A 24,783-nucleotide genomic window follows, 5' to 3' on the forward strand; every position below is an offset into this window, starting at 1 on the left:
AATTGTCACTTTTCGCACCATACAGATATCTTATCAAAGTCATTTTCTAATTCGTTTTGGTCATCTGATGACATTACAAGACGGTAAATGACAGCATCATCTGCAAACAATCTAAGACGGCTACTCAGATTGTCTCCTACGTCTTTAATATAGATCGGTAACAATAGAGGTCCTTTAACACTTCTTTGGGGAACGCCGGATATTACTTCTGTTTCGTTGGAAGACGCTTGTGAGGAACGGTGTCGAAAGCCTTCTGGAAACCTAAAAATATGGAATCAATGTGACATCCCCTCATAACTTCACGAGTATAAAGAGATAGTTTTTTTTCGCAAGAACGATATTTTCTGAAACCGTGCTGACTGTGTCAATGAATCGTTTTCTTCGAGGTATTTCATAATGTTCGAATACATCATATGTTCCAAAACCTTACTACAAATCTACATCTACATCTACATGATTACTCTGCAATTCACATTTAAGTGCTTGGCAGAGGGTTCATCGACCACAATCATACTATCTCCCTACCATTCCACTCCCGAACAGCGCGCGGGAAAAACGAACACTTAAACCTTTCGGTTCGAGCTCTCATTTCTCTTATTTTATTTTGCTGATCATTCCTACCTATGTAGGTTGGGCTCAACAAAATGTTTTCGCATTCGGAAGAGAAAGTTGGTGACTGAAATTTCGTAAATAGATCTCGACGCGACGAAAAACGTCTTTGCTTTAATGACTTCCATCCCAACTCGCGTATCATATCTGCCACACACTCTCCCCTATTACGTGATAATATAAAACGAGCTGCTCTTTTTTGCACCCTTTCGATGTCCTCCGTCAATCCCACCTGATAAGGATCCCACACCGCGCAGCAATATTCTAACAGAGGACGAACGAGTGTAGTGTAAGCTGTCTCTTTAGTGGACTTGTTGGATCTTCTAAGTGCCCTGCCAATGAAACGCAACCTTTGGCTCGCCTTCCCCACAATATTATCTATGTGGTCTTTCCAACTGAAGTTGTTCGTAATTTTAACACCCAGGTACTTAGTTGAATTGACAGCCTTGATAATTGTACTATTTATCGAGTAATCGAATTCCAACGGATTTCTTTTGGAATTCATGTGGATCACCTCACACTTTTCGTTATTTAGCGTCAACTGCCACCTGCCACACCATACAACAATCTTTTCTAAATCGCTTTGCAACTGATACTGGTCTTCGGATGACCTTACTAGACGGTAAATTACAGCATCATCTGCGAACAACCTAAGAGAACTGCTCAGATTGTCACCCAGGTCATTTATATAGATCAGGAACAGCAGTGGTCCCAGGACGTTTCCCTGGGGAAGCCGTCTATTACTACGAACTGCGACCTTCCTGACAGGTAATCACGAATCCAGTCGCACAACTGAGACGATACCCCATAGGCCCGGAGCTTGATTAGAAGTCGCTTGTGAGGAACGGTGTCAAAAGCTATCCGGAAATCTAGAAATACGGAATCAACCTGAGATCCCCTGTCGATAGCGGTCATTACTTGGTGCGAATAAAGAGCTAGCTGCGTTGCACAGGAGCGATGTTTTCTGAAGAATCGACGTTAGTTATATGGGCCTGTAATTCAGCGGATTACTCGTACTTCCCTTTTTGGGTATTGGTGTGACTTGAGCAATTTTCCAGTTTTTAGGTACGGCTCTTATATATTTAATTGCTAAACATGGAGCTGTTGTACCAGCATACTCTGAGAGGAACCTGACTGGTGTACAATCTGGACCGGAGGCCTTGCCTTTATTAAGTCATTTAAGCTGCTTTGTTACACCGAGGATATCTACTTCTATGTTTCTCATCTTCACAGTTGTTCTTGATTGGAATTCAAGATTATTTGCTTCGTCTTCTTTGGTGAAGGAGTTTCGGAAAACCATGTTTAATAACTCTGCTTTAGTGGCAGTGTCATCAGTGACTTTACTGTTGTTATCGTGCAGTGATGGTGTTGATTGCGTCTTGCCGCTGGTGTGCTTTATGTATGACCAGAATCTGTTTGGGTTTTCTGTCAGAGTCCGAGACAGAATTTCGTTGTGGAAATTATTAAAAGCATCTCACACTGAAGTACGCACTATATTTTGAGCTTCTGCAAAACTTTACCAGTGTTGGAGATTCTGCGTTCTTTTAAATTTGACATGCCTTTTTCGCTGCTTCTGGAACATTGATCTGACCTGTTTTGTGTACTATGTGGGGTCAGTGCCATCACTTATTAATTTATGTGGTATATATCTCTCAACTGCTGTCGATACTATCTCTTTGGAATCCTTCCACAGCTTTTCTACGCTTATATGATCAGATCGGAAGAAGCGAAGACTATGTCTTAAAAAGGCCTTAAGAGCATTTTATTAGCTTTTTTGAAATAAGTATAGTTAGCGTTTCTTTTTGACGATTGTAGGTGTTACGGTATTAAGCCTAGCAGCGACTGTCTTATGGTCGCCAATCCCTGAGTTCGTCACGATACTCACTATTTGTCAAGGATTATTTGTTGCTAAGAGGTCAAGTATGCTTTCGCAACCATTTACGCTTCGAGTGGGCTTATGAATAAATTGTTCAAAATAATTTTCTGGGAAAGCATTTAGTACAATTCCGAATGACGTTTTATGCCTGTCGCCGGCTTTAAACTAATAATTTTTCGAGCATATCGAGGGTAGATTGAAGTCACCACCGACTATAATTGTATGAGTGGGGTACCTATTTGAAATTAGACACAAGTTTTCTTTGAACTGTTCAGCAACTATATCTTCTGAGTCTGGGGGTCGGTAAAACGGTCCAATTAACAGTTTAGTCTGATTTTCAGGTATAACCTCTACCTTTACTATTTCGCAGGAACGATCTACTTCAATTACACTACAAGGCAAACTATTTCTGACACCCATAAACACTCCACTACAAACTGTATTTATCTATCCTTTCTCTACACTGTTACATCGTTTGAAAAAAATTCGGCTGAACTTATTTCCGGCTTTAACCAGATTTCTATACCTATAAATATTTGAGCTTCAGTGCTTTCTATTAGGGCTTGGAGCTCTGGTTCCTTCCCAACACAGCTACGACAATTTACAAATACAGTACCAATTGTTTTTACACCTAACTTACTGTGTTTTCCTGCTCCATATTAGACGGACGCCCTTTCTGTGGTTTCCTGAAAGCCACTAACCCAAAAAAAACGCTCAATCCCTTCTACACAACCCCTGCTGCCCGTGTAGCCGCCTCCTGTGTGTAGGGGACCCCTCACCTGTTAAGCGGAACCCGGAAACTCACCACCCAGTGGCCCAAGTCAAGGAATCTGCAGCCTACACGGTCACAGAATCGCCTGAGCCTCCGATTCAGACCCTCCACTCGGTTCTGCAGCAAAGGGTCACAGTCGGTTCTATCGACGATGCAGCAGATGGTGAACTCCGCCTTAATCTTGGAAGCAAGACTGACAGTCTTTATCATTTCCGCTAGCCGCCAGAAACCAGAGAGAATCTCCTCCAATCCAAAGCGACACACGTCATTGGTACCGACATGAGTCACCACTTGCAGTTGGATGCACCCTGTGCTCTTCATGGCATTCGGAAGCACCCTTTCTTCATCCGGAATGACTACCCGGAATGCACACGGAATGCACACTGGCTTCATTCCCCTCTTTGGCAGCCATGTGCCTAAGGGGCCCCATTACGCGCCTAACATTGGATCTCCCAACTACCAGCAAACCCACTCTCTGTAAATGCCCAGACCTTGTTGTTGTTGTGGTCTTCAGTCCTGAGACTGGTTTGATGCAGCTCTCCATGCTACTCTATCCTGTGCAAGCTTCTTCATTTCCCAGTGCTTACTGCAACCTACATCCTTCTGAATCTGCTTAATGTATTCATCTCTTGGTTTCCCTATGCGAATTTTACCCTCCACGCTGCCCTCCAGTGCTAAATTTGTGATCCCTTGATGCCTCAAAACATGTCCTACCAACCGGTCCCTTCTGCTTATCAAGTTGTGCCACAAACTCCTCTTCTCCCCTATTCTATTCAATACCTCCTCATTAGTTACATGATCTACCCATCTAATCTTCAGCATTCTTCTGTAGCACCACATTTCGAAAGCTTCCATTCTCTTCCTGTCCAAACTATTTATCGTCCATGTTTCACTTCCATACATGGCTACACTCCATACAAATACTTTCAGAAACGACTTCCAGACACTTAAATCTATACTCCATGTTAACAAATTCCTCTTCTTCAGAAACGCTTTCCTTGCCATTGCCAGTCTACAGTTTATATCCTCTCTACTTCGCCCATCATCAGTTATTTTGCTCCCCAAATAGCAAAACTCATTTGCTACTTAAGTGTCTCATTTCCAAATCTAATTCCCTCAGGATCACCCGACATAATTCGACTACATTCCATGATCCTCGTTTTGCTTTTGTTGATGTTCATCTTATACCCTCCTTTCAAGACATTGTCCATTCCGTTAAACTGCTCTTCCAAATCCTTTGCTGTCTCTGACAGAATTACAATGTCATCGGCGAACCTTTAAGTTTTTATTTCTTCTCCATGGATTTTAATACCTACTCCGAATTTTTCTTTTGTTTCCTTTACTGCTTGCTCAATATACAGATTGACTAATATCAGGGAGAGGCTACAACCCTGTCTCACTCCCTTCCCAACCACTGATTCCCTTTCGTGTCCCTCGACTCTTATAACTGCCATCTGGTTCCTGTACAAATTGTAAATAGCCTTTCGCTCCCTGTATTTTAGCCCTGCCGTCTTTAGAATTTGATGGAGAGTATTCCAGTCAACATTGTCAAAAGGTTCTCTAAGTCTACAAATGCTAGAAAAGTAGGTTTGCCTTTCCTTAATCTTTCTTCTAAGATAAGTGGTAAGGTCAGTATTGCCTCACGTGTTCCAACATTTTTACGGAATCCAAACTGATCTTCCCCGAAGTTGACTTCTAACAGTTTTTCCATTCGTCTGTAAAAAATTTGTGTTAGTATTTTGCAGCTGTGACTTATTAAACTGATAGTTCGGTAATTTTCACATCTGTCAACACCTGCTTTCTTTGGGATTGAAATTACTATATTCTTCTTCAAGTCTGAGGGTTTTTCGCCTGTCTCATACTTCTTGCTCACCACATGGTAGAGTTTTGTCATGACTGACTCTCCCAAGGCCGTCAGTAGTTCTAATGGAATGTTGTCTACTCCGGGGGCCTTGTTTCGAGTCAGGTCTTTCAGTGCTCTGTCAAACTCTTCATGCAGTATCGTATCTCCCATTTCATCTTCATCTACACCCTCTTCCATTTCCATAAAATTGTCCTCAAGTCTATCGCCCTTGTATAGTCCCTCTATATACTCCTTCCACCTTTCTCCTTTCCTTTCTTTGCTTAGAACTGGGTTTCCATCTGAGCTCTTAATATTCATACAAGTTGTTCTCTTTTCATTTACTGCATTTTTGTATTTTCATCAACTAAATTCAATATTTCTTTTGTTACCCAAGGATTTCTACCAGCCCTCGTCTTTTTACCTTTTTGATCGTCTGCTGCCTTCACTACTTCATCCCTCAGAGCTACCCATTCTTCTTCTACTGTATTTCTTTCCCCCATTCCAGTCAATTGTTCCCTTATGCTCTCCCTGAAACTCTCTACAACCTCTGGTTCTTTCAGTTTATCCAGGTCCCATCTCCTTGAATTCCGACCTTTTTGCAGTTTCTTCAGTTTTAATCTGCATTTCATAACCAATAAATTGTGGTCAGAATCCTCATCTGCCCCTGGAAATGTCTTACTATTTAAAACCTGGTTCCTAAATCTCTATCTTACCATAATGTAATCTATCTGATACTTTTTAGTATCTCCAGAGTTCTTCCATGTATACAACCTTCTTTCATGATTCTTGAACCAAGTGTTAGCTATGATTAATTTATGCTATGTGCAAAATTCTACTAGACGGCTTCCTCTTTCATTTCTTACCCCCAATCCATATTCACCTACTATGTTTCCTTCTCTCCCTTTTCCTACTCTCGAATTCCAGTCACCCATGACCTTGCGGACCGAAAAGCTTCCTTTGGAACTGAGTGGACGACTAGATCCAGCTTTGAGACATCGTCCTCCACAGATAACGCTCGAAACCTGTTCGTCAAACGAACTGGGGAGGCCCTACAATCGGCCCCTCGGTAGGTTTTTCGCTGCCTGCAAGACTTTGGAATGATCTCCCACTCGACCACGCGTGAGGCCTCAACCTCAGTGCAGGCAGTGGATCGAATGGGGTAAACGTGGAGCGTGCTCGATGTCCCTCGCATCCCCGCGGTCGCCCCCCCCCCCCCCTTCCACAGTGACGCCCCTTGGCAGCGGCCTCAAGCTGTGTGACGGAAGCCAACGCAATCTGGAGCTGTGGGCGAAGGGTCACCTATTAGCTCGCATCTGTACACAGCAATCACCGTTCCCATCCATTACTGTAGTCGTTCCTGTTTGAAACTCGTAAAAATATGTAACAAACGAACGGTGTTCTCAACCTTATTAGCAGCAGGAATACGAGGTGCTCTGTCTTTGACGGTCTATCCGAGTCTATCTACAAAGAGATGTCTGCAAATCATTGATAGTAATCAAAACAGCATAGCAGCGAAACAGTCCCAATTTCTTAAACCTAAAAGCTTGCATCTACTAGTAAATATCAGTTCAATAAATTATAAATTGAAACACATTAGGTATTATAAATTAGGACTAAGATACACGAAATGTTTTGTACAGGACACAACACGAGGAAATGCTTAAACATGATCAACATACTACGAGCAAAGGAAAACCAAAATATGTCGAATGGAGGAAAAGGATCCAGACAGAGTTTGTAAACAAAATTGAGAAATACAAATAATAAAATACTTCCAACACAAACACTGAAGGCATGCTACAGTGTTATGAAAAAAATTGTCAGTACTGAAGGGAACTAAATTCAGTATGTCTCAGTGACACAACTACGTGTCCAAAATGCAATGAAATTGACACATTATAGGTTAGACCATCGCTTTGTTTGTAAAGAGTATAGCGATATATGGCAAGAGCTTAAAAAGCACGTAGCTTTCCTCAAACGAAGTGATGGGAGGGTAATAACTATGCATGGGCTACTCTTCCTAGAAGAGGTTTCTCTCCCTGCACAAAAGACAACATGATACTGTAGCTACGTGATAATTATATCACTATACATAGAAAGGGAAATGACAGTATCTGGAATACAGCGAATATATACGAGAAGAATATTACAGAATATATCAGAAAAAAATAAAAAAGGAATTGGAGAGTTTGTTGACAGTTCTGTTCCAGAAACAGGAAGCACGGTAAATTACCCAAAATACAACTCTTGCGGTAGAAGCAGGCATTATTAGGGGACTGGTGTGAAGGGTGAAGAACGGAGGGAACTTCGTGCGTCCCAAAGCCGCTATAGTGGTCGAGAAGGCCTCTACAGAGCCTTGAAACAGTAACGCCAACCAGAAGGATGTAGGCTGGAATGCATGACATTAGAAATCTGATTTTCAGTTAACTTTTACGTTTATTTCTGAGGTTTCTCAATGAATAGAAGTGTGAATACCAAGTTTAATTATACGTGATTCGCTTAAGTGCAGTGACGAAGAGTTGCACTTCTTCTCAACAGTACTTTATTGAGAATCAGAACAAGAAAATTCATTTAATTGGTTTTTTTAGTTATTGTGTGTTGAGCAGCACTAACATTACATGAAGTTTGGAAGAAAGTTTATGTTTACTTAACGCGTTAATTTTTTGGTCAGTCCAGCATTAATGACACAGAAAGTGGAGAAGAACAGTTGTATATAAAATTAAAAACAAGAATAAACCAAAGAAGCTAGCCATAAAGATGAAAAAGGAGGGCACATGCATGGCCTATAAGGAAGGTGGGAGACAGGAATTAGAAAAAAAAATGTTTTAAGAAAAGGAAAAAAAATGAGTGGTCTAGTAGTTGGCATCGCTGCCACTGGTTCGCGAGTGCCAGGTTCGATTCCCAGCCAGGTCGAAGGTTTTCTTCACTCAGTAACTAGGTGCTTGTGTTGACCTAATCATTTAATCCATTCTTCATAGACGCACTAGTCGCCGAACTGGCGTCAAATAAAGACTTGAACAAGGCGGCCGAGCAAACTCTAATGGGATCTTTCGCCCAATAACGCCATACGATCACTTCATTCCAGTAGTTTGCTCGACTTATTTTATTTTTTGTTAATTTAAAGACCAGGTGTTCCACTTACGTTAGCAAATCAGAACTGCAGTTTATACGTATAAACAGATATAATAACTGATGTTATTGTTTAATTGCCTGATTTGCTATGAAAATGACCAATTGCCCAATTGACTGCATGGTTTGGGTGTGATATAAGAAATTTCGTTGTAGAAAATGTAGATTCCATTATCAAATGATGACATATGGATTCAGTGTTAGATGTAGCATTACGTCTCACGTACCTTTAGAGAAAATTATGTTTGGATTTTTACATTCTTCAAGTAACGTATTTTCGATGCACAGTGAGCAGAAACTATTTTGGTAATAACGAAAATATTTCTACTCAGTTACAACAATTTTAATTCACTGACTTGACAAAACGAGACGACTATGATTCTGAAGGCGCTAAACTATTTTGAAAATGTACTCAGGATGCTGATTAAGGCAATATAAATTATTGTGACCGTTACAGGTGGCACCGAAGCTTGTTATACGATTTGAATGGTTAGATTTTTTTCCATTTTACTAATTATATCATGTGCGTTGAGCTGCTGCAGATCTGACGAAGACAAAGATCTTCTTCTAATCCGGGCTTACATTCTCTGCACAGGACGCTGTCTGAATTTCAGTAAGTGCAGCACAACTAAAATTTACTATTACCAATCATACTTCGTCTGTACAAAAGACTTTCGGTCTGTGTTCTAGTGCTAATTAGAACAATTCTTGAAAGTTGCCAGTTCAAGTGGCGTATAGATCCCGCTATGCGCACAGTTTGTAAATACTCTGATGGTAAAAAAATAGCAACACCAAAAAATTATGAACAAAGAATATTGAAATTTCGGGAATACGTTTCTCTGGATATCATATTTAAGTGACTAACGCTGCAAAATCTGTGTTTAATATACGCGAGGGAGAAGCCATTACAAATATGAAATTCTGGTACCTTAATAACCGGTGTAAGCGCCAGAATATTGAATCCAAGCATGCATACGAGAACGCATTGTGTTGTACAGACGCGGGTGCCAGTCAGTGGGTTGGAGCTCCATGCCTGTTGCGTTGGTCAGCCAATACAGGGACGGTTAATGCTGGTTGTGGATGACGTCGGAGTTGTCATCCGATGAAGTCCCCTTTGTGCTCCATTGGAGACGGATCTAGTGATCGAGCAGGCCAAAGCAACACGTCGAAACTATGTAGAGCATGTTGAGTTACAACAGCGGTATGATAGAAAACAGCCCGTGCAAAGCTGTTCATGAACGGTAGCACCATAAATCGAATCATCGGTTCTACGTAGAAATTGCCTGTGAGGGTGCGTCGGATAGGCACGGAGTGCTCCTGCTGTCATACGAAATCGCACCCCGGACCATAACTCCGCCGGCCGCCGTGGCCGAGTGGTTCTAGGCGCTTCAGTCTGGAGCCGCGTGACCGCAACGGTCGCAAGTTCGAATGCTGCCTCGGGCATGGATGTGTGTGATGTCCTTAGGTTTAAGTAGTTCTAAGTTCTAGGGGACTGATGACCTCAGATGTTAAGTCCCATAGTGCTCAGAGCCTATCTACCATAACTCCAGCTATAGGTCTAGTGTGTTCAGCACGCAGGCAGGTTTGTTGCAGCTCCCCAACTTCCCCCCTAATCAGTGCACGGCTATCACTAGCACCGAATCCGAACTAGCTTTCATCAGACAACAGGTTTGCACACTGCCCCACAACGACTCTCGCTTGACACCACTCAGGTCGCAATTGGTGGTCGTTTTGGATCTGTGGAATGCACGCTATGCTCTGTCTAGGAACTGTCCTTGACGTAACCGATTTGTAACAAGTAGTTGTGCCACTGTGGTGCCAACTACTGCTCAAATTGCTACTTTTGCTGTACGATGCGCCAGAGCTATACGCCGAACAGGACGTTCTTCCGTACCGGTGGTGGCGTCCGGAGCCCGGTCTTCTTGCGACCGTATATTCCACTGACCATCACTGCCAGCAATCATGTGCAGTGGCTACGTTCCTGTCAAGCCTTTCTGCAATATCGCCGAAGGAACATCCAGTTTCTCGTAGCCCTATTACACGAGCTCCTTCAATCTCAGTGTGGTATTGATGATGGCGTCTTTGTCACCTCAAAGGCATTTTGACTAACATCAAAGGTTAACTAACACTCACGACCGTTACAGTGTGTATTTAAAGCAAACCTGATATGCATCTTCTTTTGAATAGACATAGAAACATGCCTACAAACGTTCGTTTATATCGCACAACTCCTTCTTTGTGTTGCAATTTTTTTCCGTCAATGTATCCCCGTCACAGTATATGAGCATAGCATTTAAGTTGTTTCAGTGCAAAACAACCAACATATAAATATCTTTTTCATTATAAGTGCATGTTCCCAAAAATAAAAAGATTTTTTTATTCATTCCGCTGCTGGGTGACCTATATTTTCAGTTATTCTCCTTCTCCCGCAACTATGCTGATCACGTAGTCAAACGACTCAACAAACCGAAACCAACAAACTCTCGCCTTCCCATCTTTTTAATCTTCGTAGCTGCCAGAGAGTGAGGAAAATTGGCAGACTTCCTTCTCGTTGGATTATGTGAGAACTGGGATTCCGATTGGTCACTCTGGTTCCCGTAAAGCGGTTTTAGTAGTATGTTGTTGTTCGCAAAATCACACACAGGACTTCTCTGTTAATAGCCACTTACAGCTGCGGAACGACGAGCCCTCTGGCAACTATGCACATACTGCCTATGAGTGCGGTTTCCGTAGACTAACCAACACAATTGTGCCGTATCGCAGCCGCAACTTTTCTTTTCCTTTCTCGGGCTAAGAATATCAAATTAGTGGGTGAGTCTATCTACGGATAAACACCGATACAAGAACGGCTACTACAAAGAACTAATGGTAACAGAAGAAATGCTTCAATTCATCGACGAAAGAAGAAAATACAAAAATGTTCAGCAAAGGGCAGTGTAAAATCGGGAATGAAGTAAATAGGACGTGTGTGGAAACCAAAACTGAAGATCTAAAAAGAGATGGCCGTTGGAAGGGCTCATTCTCCATACAGAAAATGCCACACAACCTTCGACGAAATTAAAAGCAAAAGCGCCAACATTAAAAATGCTAGAAGAAATCTCTTGTTAACGCAGAAGAGAGAGCGGACATGTGGAAAGAGTACATTGAAGGCCTCTACGAATGGGCGCATGTGTCGGCTCAAGTGATAGAAGAAGTGCGAGTCGACATGGAGAACATAGAGAAGTCACTATTAGATACATAATTTAACATAGCTTTGGAAGATTTGCTGTCAAATAAGGCGGAAGGCTTATAGTCAATTGAAGTAATTTTGTACCATATTTACCAATTTCTGAAAATATTGGACCCAAAATAAATTACGTATCGCAACAGACATTCCAACATTTCACATCTATAGTTACTGAGTGATTGGAAAAGTGAAAATGTGTACTAAGAATGCCCTATTAGCGTAAAATTTCAATTTTAATGCTGAAACGAAGTTACGCTGTCATCCAGGATAACTTAAGACCACTCTGAAAAAACGAAGAACTTTTCTGTATCGAAAGCTTTGGGTAAACTTAGATCCTTTCAGGAGGAAAAAATTCAGTACTGCAGGTTTACTTTGAAATATCAAGATATTTGTACCGAGCTGGCATTGATCAACTTAAATCACTGTCGCTCTTCACAGCCAACGCAATTAATGAATAATCACAAGCCTAAGAGTTGTACGAAGTTGGAAAGGCAACTGAAATACTAACTAGAAACCACAGAGGTAATACAATTTTAGAACAAAATATTGCAAGTATTCATTTGAAACAAAAGTGGTAAGTGGGGCAAAGATACCATAACTGGCAAGAAGTTACCCTGACTGACTGTAGATAACATTCTTTCGGAATTTCTAAAATCGCTGGCGAAAGTGACGACCAAACGACTATTCAAGTTAAAATTGTAGAGCAGCCACAACTCACATGTAACTTTTTCTTTATTTTTACATGTTTCAGTAGACCAACGCGAGCATCTCCGTAAAGGTGGAAGTACGATTTGTTACACCGCCATACAAAGAGATAAATTCACATATTCAACTTTCAACATGATAACTTACATTACACAGCCGAGGGCCACACGTTACAAGTATTGGGCTGTGTATGGCGCCGCCGTCTTACATAAAGTGGAGTAAATTGATCGTGTACAGTTAAGGCAGACTTTCTGGTCACGTACATTCTAAGATTAAACAGCACGGCGTATCATTTTTTTGCTGAGCGAGTCAAAGCCCTATCGGTATGCGCTATGGTTCAAACTACTTCATGAAGCCTAATGCGAAGGTATTGTAATACAAAAAACTGTGGAAAATGCCCGCCGCTTTTGCTGAAGTTCATACATACAACTATAAAAAACACATCTGATTATTACTATAATTTTAAACAGACATAGTAATGAAAATTATGATTGCCACTTTCACAGGCATTAATACATAAATGTCATGTATGTAACAGGTTATTAATGCCATTAGAAGTGACCTATATTAATGTACACTCCTGGAAATGGAAAAAAGAACACATTGACCCCGGTGTGTCAGACCCACCATACTTGCTCCGGACACTGCGAGAGGGCTGTACAAGCAATGATCACACGCACGCCACAGCGGACACGCCAGGAACCGCGGTGTTGGCCGTCGAATGGCGCTAGCTGCGCAGCATTTGTGCACCGCCGCCGTCAGTGTCAGCCAGTTTGCCGTGGCATACGGAGCTCCATCGCAGTCTTTAACACTGGTAGCATGCCGCGACAGCATGGACGTGAACCGTATGTGCAGTTGATCGACTTTGAGCGAGGGCGTATAGTGGGCATGCGGGAGGCCGGGTGGACGTACCGCCGAATTGCTCAACACGTGGGGCGTGAGGTCTCCACAGTACATCGATGTTGTCGCCAGTGGTCGGCGGAAGGTGCACGTGCCCGTCGACCTGGGACCGGACCGCAGCGACGCACGGATGCACGCCAAGACCGTAGGATCCTACGCAGTGCCGTAGGGGACCGCACCGCCACTTCCCAGCAAATTAGGGACACTGTTGACCCTGGGGTATCGGCAAGGACCATTCGCAACCGTCTCCATGAAGCCGGGCTACGGTCCCGCACACCGTTAGGCCGTCTTCCGCTCATGCCCCAACATCGTGCAGCCCGCCTCCAGTGGTGTCGCGACAGGCGTGAATGGAGGGACGAATTGAGACGTGTCGTCTTCAGCGATGAGAGTCGCTTGTGCCTTGGTGCCAATGATGGTCGTATGCGTGTTTGGCGCCGTGCAGGTGAGCGCCACAATCAGGACTGCATACGACCGAGGCACACAGGGCCAACACCCGGCATCATGGTGTGGGGAGCGATCTCCTACACTGGCCGTACACCTCTGGTGATCGTCGAGGGGACACTGAATAGTGCACGGTACATCCAAACCGTCATCGAACCCATCGTTCTACCATTCCTAGACCGGCAAGGAAACTTGCTGTTCCAACAGGACAATGCACGTCCGCATGTATCCCGTGCCACCCAACGTGCTCTAGAAGGTGTAAGTCAACTACCCTAGCCAGCAAGATCTCCGGATCTGTCCCCCATTGAGCATGTTTGGGACTGGATGAAGCGTCGTCTCACGCAGTCTGTACGTCTAGCACGAACGCTGGTCCAACTGAGGCGCCAGGTGGAAATGGCATGCAAGCCGTTCCACAGGACTACATCCAGCATCTCTACGATCGTCTCCATGGGAGAACAGCAGCCTGCAGTGCTGCGAAAGGTGGATATACACTGTACTAGTGCCGACATTTTGCATGCTCTGTTGCCTATGTCTATGTGCCTGTGGTTCTGTCAGTGTGATCATGTGGTGTATCTGACCCCAGGAATGTGTCAATAAAGTTTCCCCTTCCTGGGACAATGAATTCACGGTGTTCTTATTTCAATTTCCAGGAGTGTATATTAGATATACCATTCAGACATAGACGTATGATTCCCTTCTACAACTATTAAAATGTAATGTATGTAGTGGAAGATATTAGCAACATAAACATACGCCTATAAAAGTGGCAATTATAATTTTAATTTGCAATTTTGTTATGTCTTTTTAATATTATTTTAATGACAAGGCATATTTTTAGAGCTGTATGTGTGAACGCCCGGAAAAGCGGCAGATATTTTCCGTAGTTCAATGGTATTGATGTTTCTTGTATTACATTGTCTTACATCAGCCTTCATGAGGTAGTTTCACCCACTGTGCTTATCGATAGGGCTTTGAATCGCTCAGCAAGGAATGATATATCTTGCGTTTTCTTCTCAGAATTTACCAGGCCCGATAGTTTACGTTAACTGTCACAACCAACTTACTCCACTTTATGTATGATGGCTTGTGGTACTCGGCTATGTATGTAAGTTATCATGACGTAAGTTGAAACTGTGAACTTATCTCATTGTATGGTGGTGAAACACGTTGTATTTCCACAGTTCTGAAGAAGCTCGCGTTGGTCGAGTGAAACATGTCAAAAAAGAAGAAGTTAAACGCAACTTGTTCCAGCTGAGCAATTTTAACTTCTAATGGTCACTGTCCCCCTGCAGGCAAATACCTATGCTCGCTAGCCTGTTCAAGTTCTTTGTAGAATCTATGAGGCTGTAGACACTCTATCAGACTGTCGATAAAATATCATCCTCACAATCCCGAAGACAGCAAGGCCATAAAAGTGAGAGAACTATCCCGCAATCAGCTTAACATCTCATGCATCCAAGTTGCAACTGGAATAATATACAGAAGAGTGGAAAAGAATATTGAGGATCTTTTAAATGGTGATAAGTTCGGCATTAGGAAAGATAAAGACCCCGGACGTACAGTTCTGACACCGCACTTGATAACGGAGGCAAGACTTAAGGAAAATCCAGACGCGTTCATAGGATCTAGAGACTAGAAAAAGTGCTTGACAATGTAAAATGATGCAAGATGTTCGAAATTTTCAGGAAAGTAGGTTAAGCTATCAGGAAAGACGCGTAATATACAAGGACAAAGAAGGAAAATAAGAATGATAGACAAAGAACGCCGTATTGGATTTACAAAGGACTTGAGACCTCGATGTAGTCTTTCCCTGTTTCAGTTCAATCTATACTCTGAAGAAACAATGGCGCAAATATAGGGTGATTATAATTAAACTTTCAAAACGCTGTTGAATAAACATCACTGGTCAGAATGATGGCAAATTGCAACGGAATATAATCGGAGCAGGGGGAAAAGTACGGGAGAAGAAAAAAATAGTGTGAAAATTGGTCGATAGATGGCGCTGTATGTGTCAGAATACGTAAATGAAAACACCTGTCATGCGCACGACCCATTGAAATTGCGTATATCGCCATGGCCTTCTCAATGCAGTATCGCGTTCTGCTTGTTGAACTGTATTACAAGAACGATGACTGTGCACACGTCGCTCTGAAGTTCCGGCAAATGGGTTTTAAGAAAGGCGTTGGTACGATGACTGCCGTGAGTCTGGAGAAAATGATTCAGAAAATTCGAAAAGGGCGGGTTCTTTTGTTGTGCAACCTGGTAGAGGGAGGAAACGAATTGATTCGACGTCAGTGCAAGCAGTGGCCACAGCCATGCAGGAGGAGACGAGAGGTGGTGTGCAAACGTGTAGTGCACGGAGAATTGCCCCAACATTGGTCATACCCGTGAGCACGGTACGTGAAACTCCACGAAACATCCTTCTTTGTTATCCTTTCAAAGTTATCCATGTGCACTAGTTGCTTCCTCTTGACCTGCCAGCAAGAGAGGCCTTTGCTTTAGAATTCCTTGCTCGCATGGAAGAGGAAAATGATTGGTCGTGGAAGATTTTGTGGACAGACGAAGCCCATTTCCATCTGACAGGATATGCCAATACACAGAACTGTCGAATATGGGCAACGGGAAATCCACATGCAAACAACCAGTACCACTTCATCGTGAAAAGGTCACTGTGAGGTGCGGCTTTACGGCATCATTTATCATAGGGCCATATTTTTTTCGAAGAGACGGGTGCTTTCGGCCCTGTTATCAGTACCGTCAGTGGTAAGCGCTTTGACTGTCTTTTGCACAACCATGTCATTCCAGCTCTCCAACAGCGTGGATATGTGGATGGTATTATTTTTATGCAAAATGGTACACATCCGCACATTGCAAATCCAGTTAAGCAGTTGCTGAAGCACCATTTCGGAAATGCTAGAATTATCAGCCACTATTTCCCTACAGCCCGGCCGTTCCAATCACCTGATCTCTATCCTTGTGACTTCTGGGTGTGGGGCTGTCTGAAAGATGTCATGTTCAGTGTTCCGATTGCAAACTTAGGTGCATTGGAGGCATGCATTGCTAACACATTCTGAACGTGACCTCGGAAACACTTCGATCAGTTGTGGAACACGCTGTTCCTCGATTTCAGGGCTGTCCACATAAGTTTTAATAGCCCTCTGCAGGACCGTGCTTCAAATGCTTCAAGTTTGTTTTTCTACTTTTTCCACGGTTCACTTTTCACTCGTACAAACGCTGTGCTCCAGAACACTGTTTCATGGGAGAAAGTGTAGCGGATTTCAATTTAACGTCCTACTGACTGTATTGTTGCAGAAATATTTTTCTCAGTTCCATTTTAATTTCTGATATCAGTAGATCTCTCTTGTTGAAGAAATCTTCCTTTGTATGCTGCAGTATGACGTGGAAATCTTCCTTGCTTCTGTCAGCAATAACAATTTTTCTTGATAGAGCCCAGATTTGATGTTTAGAAAATCGTTATCCTTCTTTCGACAACTCTCAAAGACTTTCGCCTTTATTTTGCTAATGCTTGATTATCCATTCTTTAATGAATACTTTTTCTAAGATTTACCTACTTTTGGTCTTTTTCATGTTTGAGAAGAATGCTGAACAGCAGGTTGTCTTGGACACTCCTCTAGCAACAACACAGTCCAGTAATCGTGAATAGTGGCTGCTGTGTACATAGTTCCGCGTAGTCAGAGCGTACACAACTTTCCCAATAGAGCGCGCTCCGCTAAGCACAACAGCGCAGGCGCAGCGCTTGTCCATCTGCGCACTACGAGATGGCGCTGTCTTAGAGACAGACCAAATTCTGCTTCCGCCGATCCGTGTATTAATATGTAACACAGCCAATGAGATTGCTGCTAACGTAGAACCTTTTCTCCTCGTGGATCACAGTCGTGCAGTGATACATGAACGCGCAAGGTATTATAACGAGTGTACAGACCTCCAATTAGTCAGTCTGGATTAGTCTGCATTTATCTGCACCAGTCTGCAATAGTCTGCATTAGTCTGCGCCAGTCTGCATTAGTTTGTACCAGTCTATAGTCAAGTATCAGTCTGCGCCTAATAAGATTACCATATTCCTGTACATAGCCATGAAGATAAAGGAATAGACGCTTTGTCAAGTATCAGAGATATGTGAGAATAAGATTAACGTACCAAGACCAAAGGAACTTCAGATTGTCAATTGTAAACAGCATCCAGAATCAAGTTACCTAATATCTACATTTTTTATTATTTTAATAAATGTCTGTGAAAATTAATCAAGTTCTATTTAAAGTTGGTCACCGTCAATCTGCTACTCTAAGCGTGCAAGTGGCATCTTCTGACCTAACGGCAGAAGATAAACACACCACGATAAGACCACGAGACATATTGCTGACACTCGCCTACTTCGTTAGAGCGACAAGTCAAATAATCTGATGGAGTGTGTACCAAAGGTTTTACAGTACGCACACCACAGTGGACATCATAGTGGTGTCGGATATTGTCTTTGGAGATGTCGTTCCATGCCACTTACACTTGCTTTTGCAGTTAGTCAAAGAATTCTCCTAGTTACGGTGGCTGGAGCAGATAGCATTCCATCATGATCACACAGTCACTAGGGGATGACGCTTGGCATTGTGCTGTCCAGAGACGAAGGTCTTGGATTGTACTACGTGTGACCCAACAAGTCTGCGTGGTGGCGTTGTCCTAATGGAAGAACACATCTCAGATGAATGGGTAGTATCGTATACTGAATTTGTTCTGGACTATTAAATCTTCTTTCGACAAACTCCTGTTCTGTCACTGTTGGCGGCTAAGAGTCACCAAGGCACTTGATGTTAGTCATGCTTTTCGCTACCTGATGCACTTCGATACTTGACGCTCTGCTGGTCGACGCTACATTTGCAGACGACGACACCGACACAAAATCTGCTCTCATCACCAAATATAACTTTGAGCCATCCTTCCTACCAGTTGAGTCTATCGCCAGAGCATAGGAGATAAGTTACACAGCGATGAAGTTTGGGAGGAAATCTCGTGAGTAGTGCCTTCGCTCACAGCCTAGCTTTAGCGTTCAAATTGTTCCAGCTGATGCTGTGGCAGCAACATTGTTCCTTGTACTGTAAATGTCTTCAAAATGACTACTCATGTGATGCAACAGCTCGGATGACGTCGCCGCCTGGGACCAGGTCTCCCTGTCGTTACCTTTCTTCGGAAGGACCATTAACCCCCCTCCCCCTCCCCCCCCCCCCCCTTGCACTCGCAAAGAGATGAACTCACTAGCAATCAAATGATAGTACGAATTGTGCTGATCGATGTCGTCTTGACAAGTCTAAAATGTTAAATAATCAAGTTCGATGCACGAAACAGCACGTCTCTTCTTCAGCATATCGAACAGATGTGATACGGGCTCGGAATTTCCATGCTCATACTGGGCTCCGACTCGGAACGAACCACGGTACTTCGAATCATTTCTCTTTACTACGGTGGATGTGCACACACAAAGGTATTCCTATTTAACTTTCTTGTGGTGTACGTCGTCTGGAGAGTCCTAGTCTCAGTTTCTTCCGTTTGCACTTGTATACATGTTCTGAAATTTCACTTTCTACACTGATTCACATGCAAACAGATTAAACCAGGACCGTATTTAGAATCTACACTCGCGCTCATAAATTAAGGATAATGTTGATACATGATGAAACAACGCTCTGGTGGGCAGTTTGCGGATTTAAATCACCTCGGGTTATGACCATGCGATGCATTTGACCTGCGGTGGTCGCACGGTGGCGCTGGCAGCAGTCCACATATGCGGTGGTGTGTTGGTACATGTCAGAGTACAGTGCAGCGAGTAAGTGTGCAGACATTTTCAGACGTGCTAATGGTGACTGTGTGTTAAAAATGGCTGAAAGAGCACCTATTGATGACGTTATGAGAGGTAGAATACTAGGGCGACAGGAGGCTGGTCAGACACAGCAGGTCGTACCACGGGTCCTCCGTGTGCCACAAAGTGTGATCTAAAGGTTATGGCAACGATTCCAGCACACAGGAAACCTGTCCAGGAGCTACAGTACGGGACGTCCTCAGTGTACAACACCACAAGAAGACCAATATCTCACCATCAGTGCCCGCAAACATCCACGGAGTACTGCAGGTAGCCTTGCTCGGGACCTTACCGTGGCCACTGGAACAGTTGTCTCCAGGCACACAGTCTACAGACGACTGAACAGACATGGTTTATTCGCCCAGAGACCTGCAAGGACCCCTGGTCATGGGAGAGCCTGTAAAGCCTGGTGTCAAGAACACACTACATTGTCATTGGAACAGTGGCCCCAGGTTATGTTCACGGATGAGTCCAAGTATAGCCTGATCAGTGATTCTCACCGGATTTTCATCTACCTTGAACCAGGAACCAGATACCAACCCCTTAATGACCTTGAAAGGGACCTGTAGGAAGTTTGTCGTTTGATGGTGTTGGGTGGATTATGACTGGTGCACGTGCACCCCTTTATGTCTTTGACAGAGGAAATGCAACAGGTCAGGTGTATCAGGACGTCATTTTACACCAGTATGTCTGCCTATTCAGGGGTGCTGTGGATCCCACCTTCCTCCTGATGGATGATAACGCACGGCCCCACCGCGCAGCCATCGTAGAGGAGTACCTTGAAACGGAAGATATCAGGCGAATGGAGCAGCCTGCCTGTTATCTAGACCTAAACCCCATCGAGCAAATCTGGGATGCTCTCGGTCGACATATCGCTGCATGTCTTCACACCCCTAGGAAACTTCAGGAGCTCCGACAGGCAGTGGTGCAAGAATGAGAGGCTATACCCCAGCAGTTGCTGGACCACCTGATCCAGTGTATGCCAACCTGTTGTGCGGCCTGTGTACGTGTGGATCAAATGACTCTGAGCACTATGGGACTTAACAGCTGAGGTCATCAGTCCCCTAGAACCTAGAACTACTTAAACCTAACTAACCTAAGGACATCACACGCATCCATGCCCGAGGCGGGAACCTGCGACCATAGCGGTCGCGCGGTTCCAGACTGTAGCGCCTAGAACCGCTCGGCCACCCCGGCCGGCTGTGTACGTGTGCATGGTGATCATATCCTATATTGATGTCAGGGTACATGTGTAGGAAACAGTGGCGTTTTATAGCACATATGTTGCGGGACGGTTTTCTCAACTTATCACCAATACTGTGGACTTACAGATCTGTGTTGTGTGTGTTCCCTATGTGCCTATGCTATTAGCGCCAGTTTTGTATAGTGCCACGTTGTGTGGCACCACATTCTGCAATTATCCTTAATTTATGAGCATGAGTGTATTACGCCCAAGGCCAAACAAGTGACGAGAAATTTTGTGAAAGCTAACAGCTAAAATTAGGCTGTTTTCTAATTAGAAGTCTATAACATAGTATTTAGGATGTGTTATTTAATTTTATCGAATTTTACTATACAATTATACACCGTTCAGTCACATTAACGTGACCCAAAAAGACTGAAACAACCACCTTTTGCAGTGTGGACTGCTGCAAAACTTGCAGAAAAGAAGTCAGTGAGGTTCTAGAAGATACTGACGTGGATGTGGAGCCAAGCCGACTCCAGTGCAGTGTCCAGCTGCGCTAGATTTCCCGGTTGACGATCCATAATGTGAACAACCTGATATAGGTGGTCCCACAGATTTTCAACTGGGTTTCAATCCAGTGAGTTTGGTGGCCACGGGAATATGATAAACTCACCCTGGTGCTCTTTGAACCTCGGGCACGTACACTGCGAGCTGTGTGATACAATGCATTGTCCTCCTGGTAGATGCTATCATGCCGAGCCAAAACAAGGTGCATGTAGTGGTGGAGGTTAGATGCATCCATTGTGCCTTACAGAATGATGGGCTCACCCAGACAAAGCCACGGAAACATTACCCAGGCCATTATGCATGCAGGATTGCTTTTCGACTTTCACGTCATACGCACCAACAGCCATCTGTCTAATGTAGCACAAGACTTATTTTCGTGAAAAGATCCCCTGTCGTCAGCCCAGTGGAGGTCCAGTTGCGCTATAATGTGCGAATTCCAACCTTCTTTGCCAGGGATCATCAGTGAGTGTGGGTGCACGAAGCTGGCACCTGCTATGGAGGCCCATAAGCAGTAACGTTCACTGAACAGTCATTCAGGAGTCACTGTTGGCAGTCATTGGTTCATTTGGTCAGTCAATTGCTCAACAGTTGCACTTCTAATGCACTTATGCATCTCCACATATGTCATTCACCCCTGTCATTGATGGCCTGCAGTGAGCCACAGTTGCCTCGGCACTGGTTTTGGATAGCAGCATTTTGTCGTACAAGCCATATTTTAACCATGGTGGCACGCAAACAGTTTACAAACTTAGCCTTTTCGCCTTTGACTCAAAAGCCTATGATCACTCCATTAGGAACATCAGATGAATTGCTGTTTCCACGTTGCGACAATGTCTACACTGTTTTCTACATCTCCCTACCCGCCAGCACCAACACACTTTATATTCACTTCAGTGCCAGTGCTGCCGCCTGCTGTCAGTGAGTATATTGCACGTTGATGTCAAACATGGGTGTTGACTACATTAATGTTAGCCTACTGGACCGTGTATGAGTTAATCAATTGGTGACAATAAAAAAAGGGGAATTGAAATCACAAAAGTATGCAACATGGTTTATTAACATCACTATCAGCAACTTACAAGTATTTTAAAAAGTACTCAATATTGATGTTTAGATCTAAGTAAAAAACTATTTTATTTAAAAAATGCATTATAACTACAAGCAGTTGGTTAGCATAAATTTTACGACAGCAAAATGTGTCTTTTTATCTAAACATATCCAGTGCCGAAGGGAATTTGGCAGGAGGGAGCACAGTGTTTGAGAGGTGACTGCTGACTAACTCAAATTACCTATCCATTGAAAAATTCAGCCAAACAAACCCACACAAAATAATAACCTCGGCATCTTTTGAGATCATAAGAGGATGCACACCATAGTAAAGCGGCCCATGGATAGGACCCTTTTGCATCTCAGAAGTGTTTCTCCAGTCTCGTCAATATTTGTAATATACCATCCACCTTACAGTTTCAATGTACTTTTTCTTGGATTCATACAATAGAAGTACATAGCTCTAATATACAGTTTATTTCTCAGATCCAATTGCACATTCTTTTAAAACATACAACTAGTTTCGATCTCTTTTGATCATCTACAGGTATGAAAACAAACTAAAACTAAGTATGTGCACTCTTATATTTTACAAAAGTAGAAATGCATTGTACACATTGAGCACAGTTGCATACCACAGTACTGTGATATGTTGTTCCAACACAGACACATAGGTTACTGATGCAACTGCATAGGTAAATACTATATTTATGTAAAATACTTTCCTTCTTTACATACTTACTTTTACTTTGTTTTTAGATCCAAAGATGCTCCATGGAGATCGAAACTACTCATATATTTAAAAAGAATATGTAGATAGGACTGAAAAATAAATGATTGTTAGAATTGTTTTAAAAATCAATACATTTTCAGTTCTCTCAGGATGAATATGCCAGCTGTAGTGGAAGTATATAACTGTTTGCTTCTGCCACCTGTTACAATGTGACACAGCTAGCCTGTAGGAAATGCAACATCATTTATTTTCACAGAGAAGCAACCTGAAGTCATGTCCTGGTGCCAGTCATTGCTCGTGTCAGCCGTGACATTGCTGCTGGCCGTGGGCAGCTCGAGAGAAGCGCCCTCTAATGTGCCTACACTACCGGAGTTGCCTTTCAAGTACCACAGCAACAAGGAGATTGCAGAGCTGCTGCGAGTTTTTCGGGATGCTTTCCCAAACATGACCGACCTCTATTCCATTGGACAGTCTGTTAACAGTGAGTACCTACTGGTTGTTCATTGTTCATGTATCATTTTATATGCAGTGTTTCTGGAAGCAAAGTAAAATATGCAATAGGCAGTTGTGATAACAAATTTGGATTATAATGATCATATCAATACCAACGAAGACTTGGCAGTAGAGAAATGATCATATCAACGTGAATAAAGACTTATCAATGAGTAAAATAAAGTCTTATGCAACTATTGACTGGGAGATTCCTGGTTGTTACCAGAGCTGCCTAAATTGAATGACCTTCTTTCCTCATGCACAAAAGCATGAAGTCTGATTGCTGTGTAATAAGTCTGTCTATCATGTGCAGGTGACTGTGATAAATATGTGCAAAGGTTAGCATCTTGTTAGTATTTTATAAGTAGATGAATGGAGAAGGTGAAACCAGGTTATGGCAAATATGTTTTTATTATTACTATTTCTTTTTTGCCATTTCCAGTGCTTTATGAATTTTCAAGTATATTACCAGTAAGGTTATAATTAGTTTTAAAGATACTATATTATTTTGATGAGGGGGAGCCACTGTGTTAGCTGGCAATGAATAATGAGATCTTGTTAAGTGTTGTATGAACTCATTTTGCTGGTTTACAGATGGTTCATATTTTTAAAAAGAATGTAATTGATGTCTCCTACTGTTATTGCATCATATTCACAAAGGATTACTTCGAATGTGTATTCAATAAAGATAGGTGAAGTATGATCCATGATTAAATCTTGAGCAAATTATGGAACTTACAAACTTTTTATTCACCTTATTTGTGTAGAACCAGTAGTTCCCTCCCTGTATTGCATTTTGAATAGCATTAAGAGATATTCTGCACTAAGCATCCCCATCTGATGAACATATCACCATGCAGAGTGTCAAATGCCATCACTCAATGAGATCCTGAGGGAATATTTAATCAACAATATTGGAGTGAAGTCTGAAGATTGGAAACTCTTACAGCAGCACCTCTCCTCACAAAGCCAGTGAAATATGGGCAAGCAAAATTTCTTCTCTCATCACAACTCAGACCAACTCCCTCCAAGTCCAGTGCACTGTAGAACAGTGTGTTACATGTGTCTGCTATGGAAAAGCAATGATAGTGTGGGGCCAGAGTGTTCACAAGAATAGCTGATGTGGTATCATTCATTTGTCCTCCAATTCACTTCAGGTGTCATTTAAAAATCCTGACCGGTGGGGTGTGAGCATTGGGGTGGGGGTGGGATTAAAGGTCACTTTTTTATGTTTTTCTCAAACAACTTAAAAACTGTGACTTCCAGTGAAAATGTTTCCCAGTGCAAAACTAAACTACATAAAATTCCTACAAAAAAGGTCTTTGTAATTTTTTCTCTAGGACTAGCAGTTTAGGCCTTTGAAGGATGGAAAAATCACAGATTATTAAAAA

The 24,783-nt window shown here is 42.8% G+C and overlaps 1 protein-coding gene across 2 annotated transcripts in view; it reads left to right on the plus strand.

Moving 5' to 3' along the window:
- The window catches only part of LOC126344231 (carboxypeptidase D-like), a 146,153-nt gene that overhangs the window by 75,746 nt on the left and 45,624 nt on the right, over window positions 1-24,783 (plus strand). For both annotated transcript variants that reach the window (XM_050002005.1, XM_050002004.1), the window contains exon 2: window positions 23,157-23,381. In XM_050002005.1, the coding sequence (XP_049857962.1) occupies window positions 23,174-23,381 (208 nt within the window). In that variant the 5' untranslated portion in view covers window positions 23,157-23,173. The remainder of the gene's footprint in view (window positions 1-23,156; window positions 23,382-24,783) is intronic.

Source organism: Schistocerca gregaria, chromosome 1 (assembly GCF_023897955.1).
Source record: "Schistocerca gregaria isolate iqSchGreg1 chromosome 1, iqSchGreg1.2, whole genome shotgun sequence".
Taxonomy (NCBI): domain Eukaryota; kingdom Metazoa; phylum Arthropoda; class Insecta; order Orthoptera; family Acrididae; genus Schistocerca; species Schistocerca gregaria.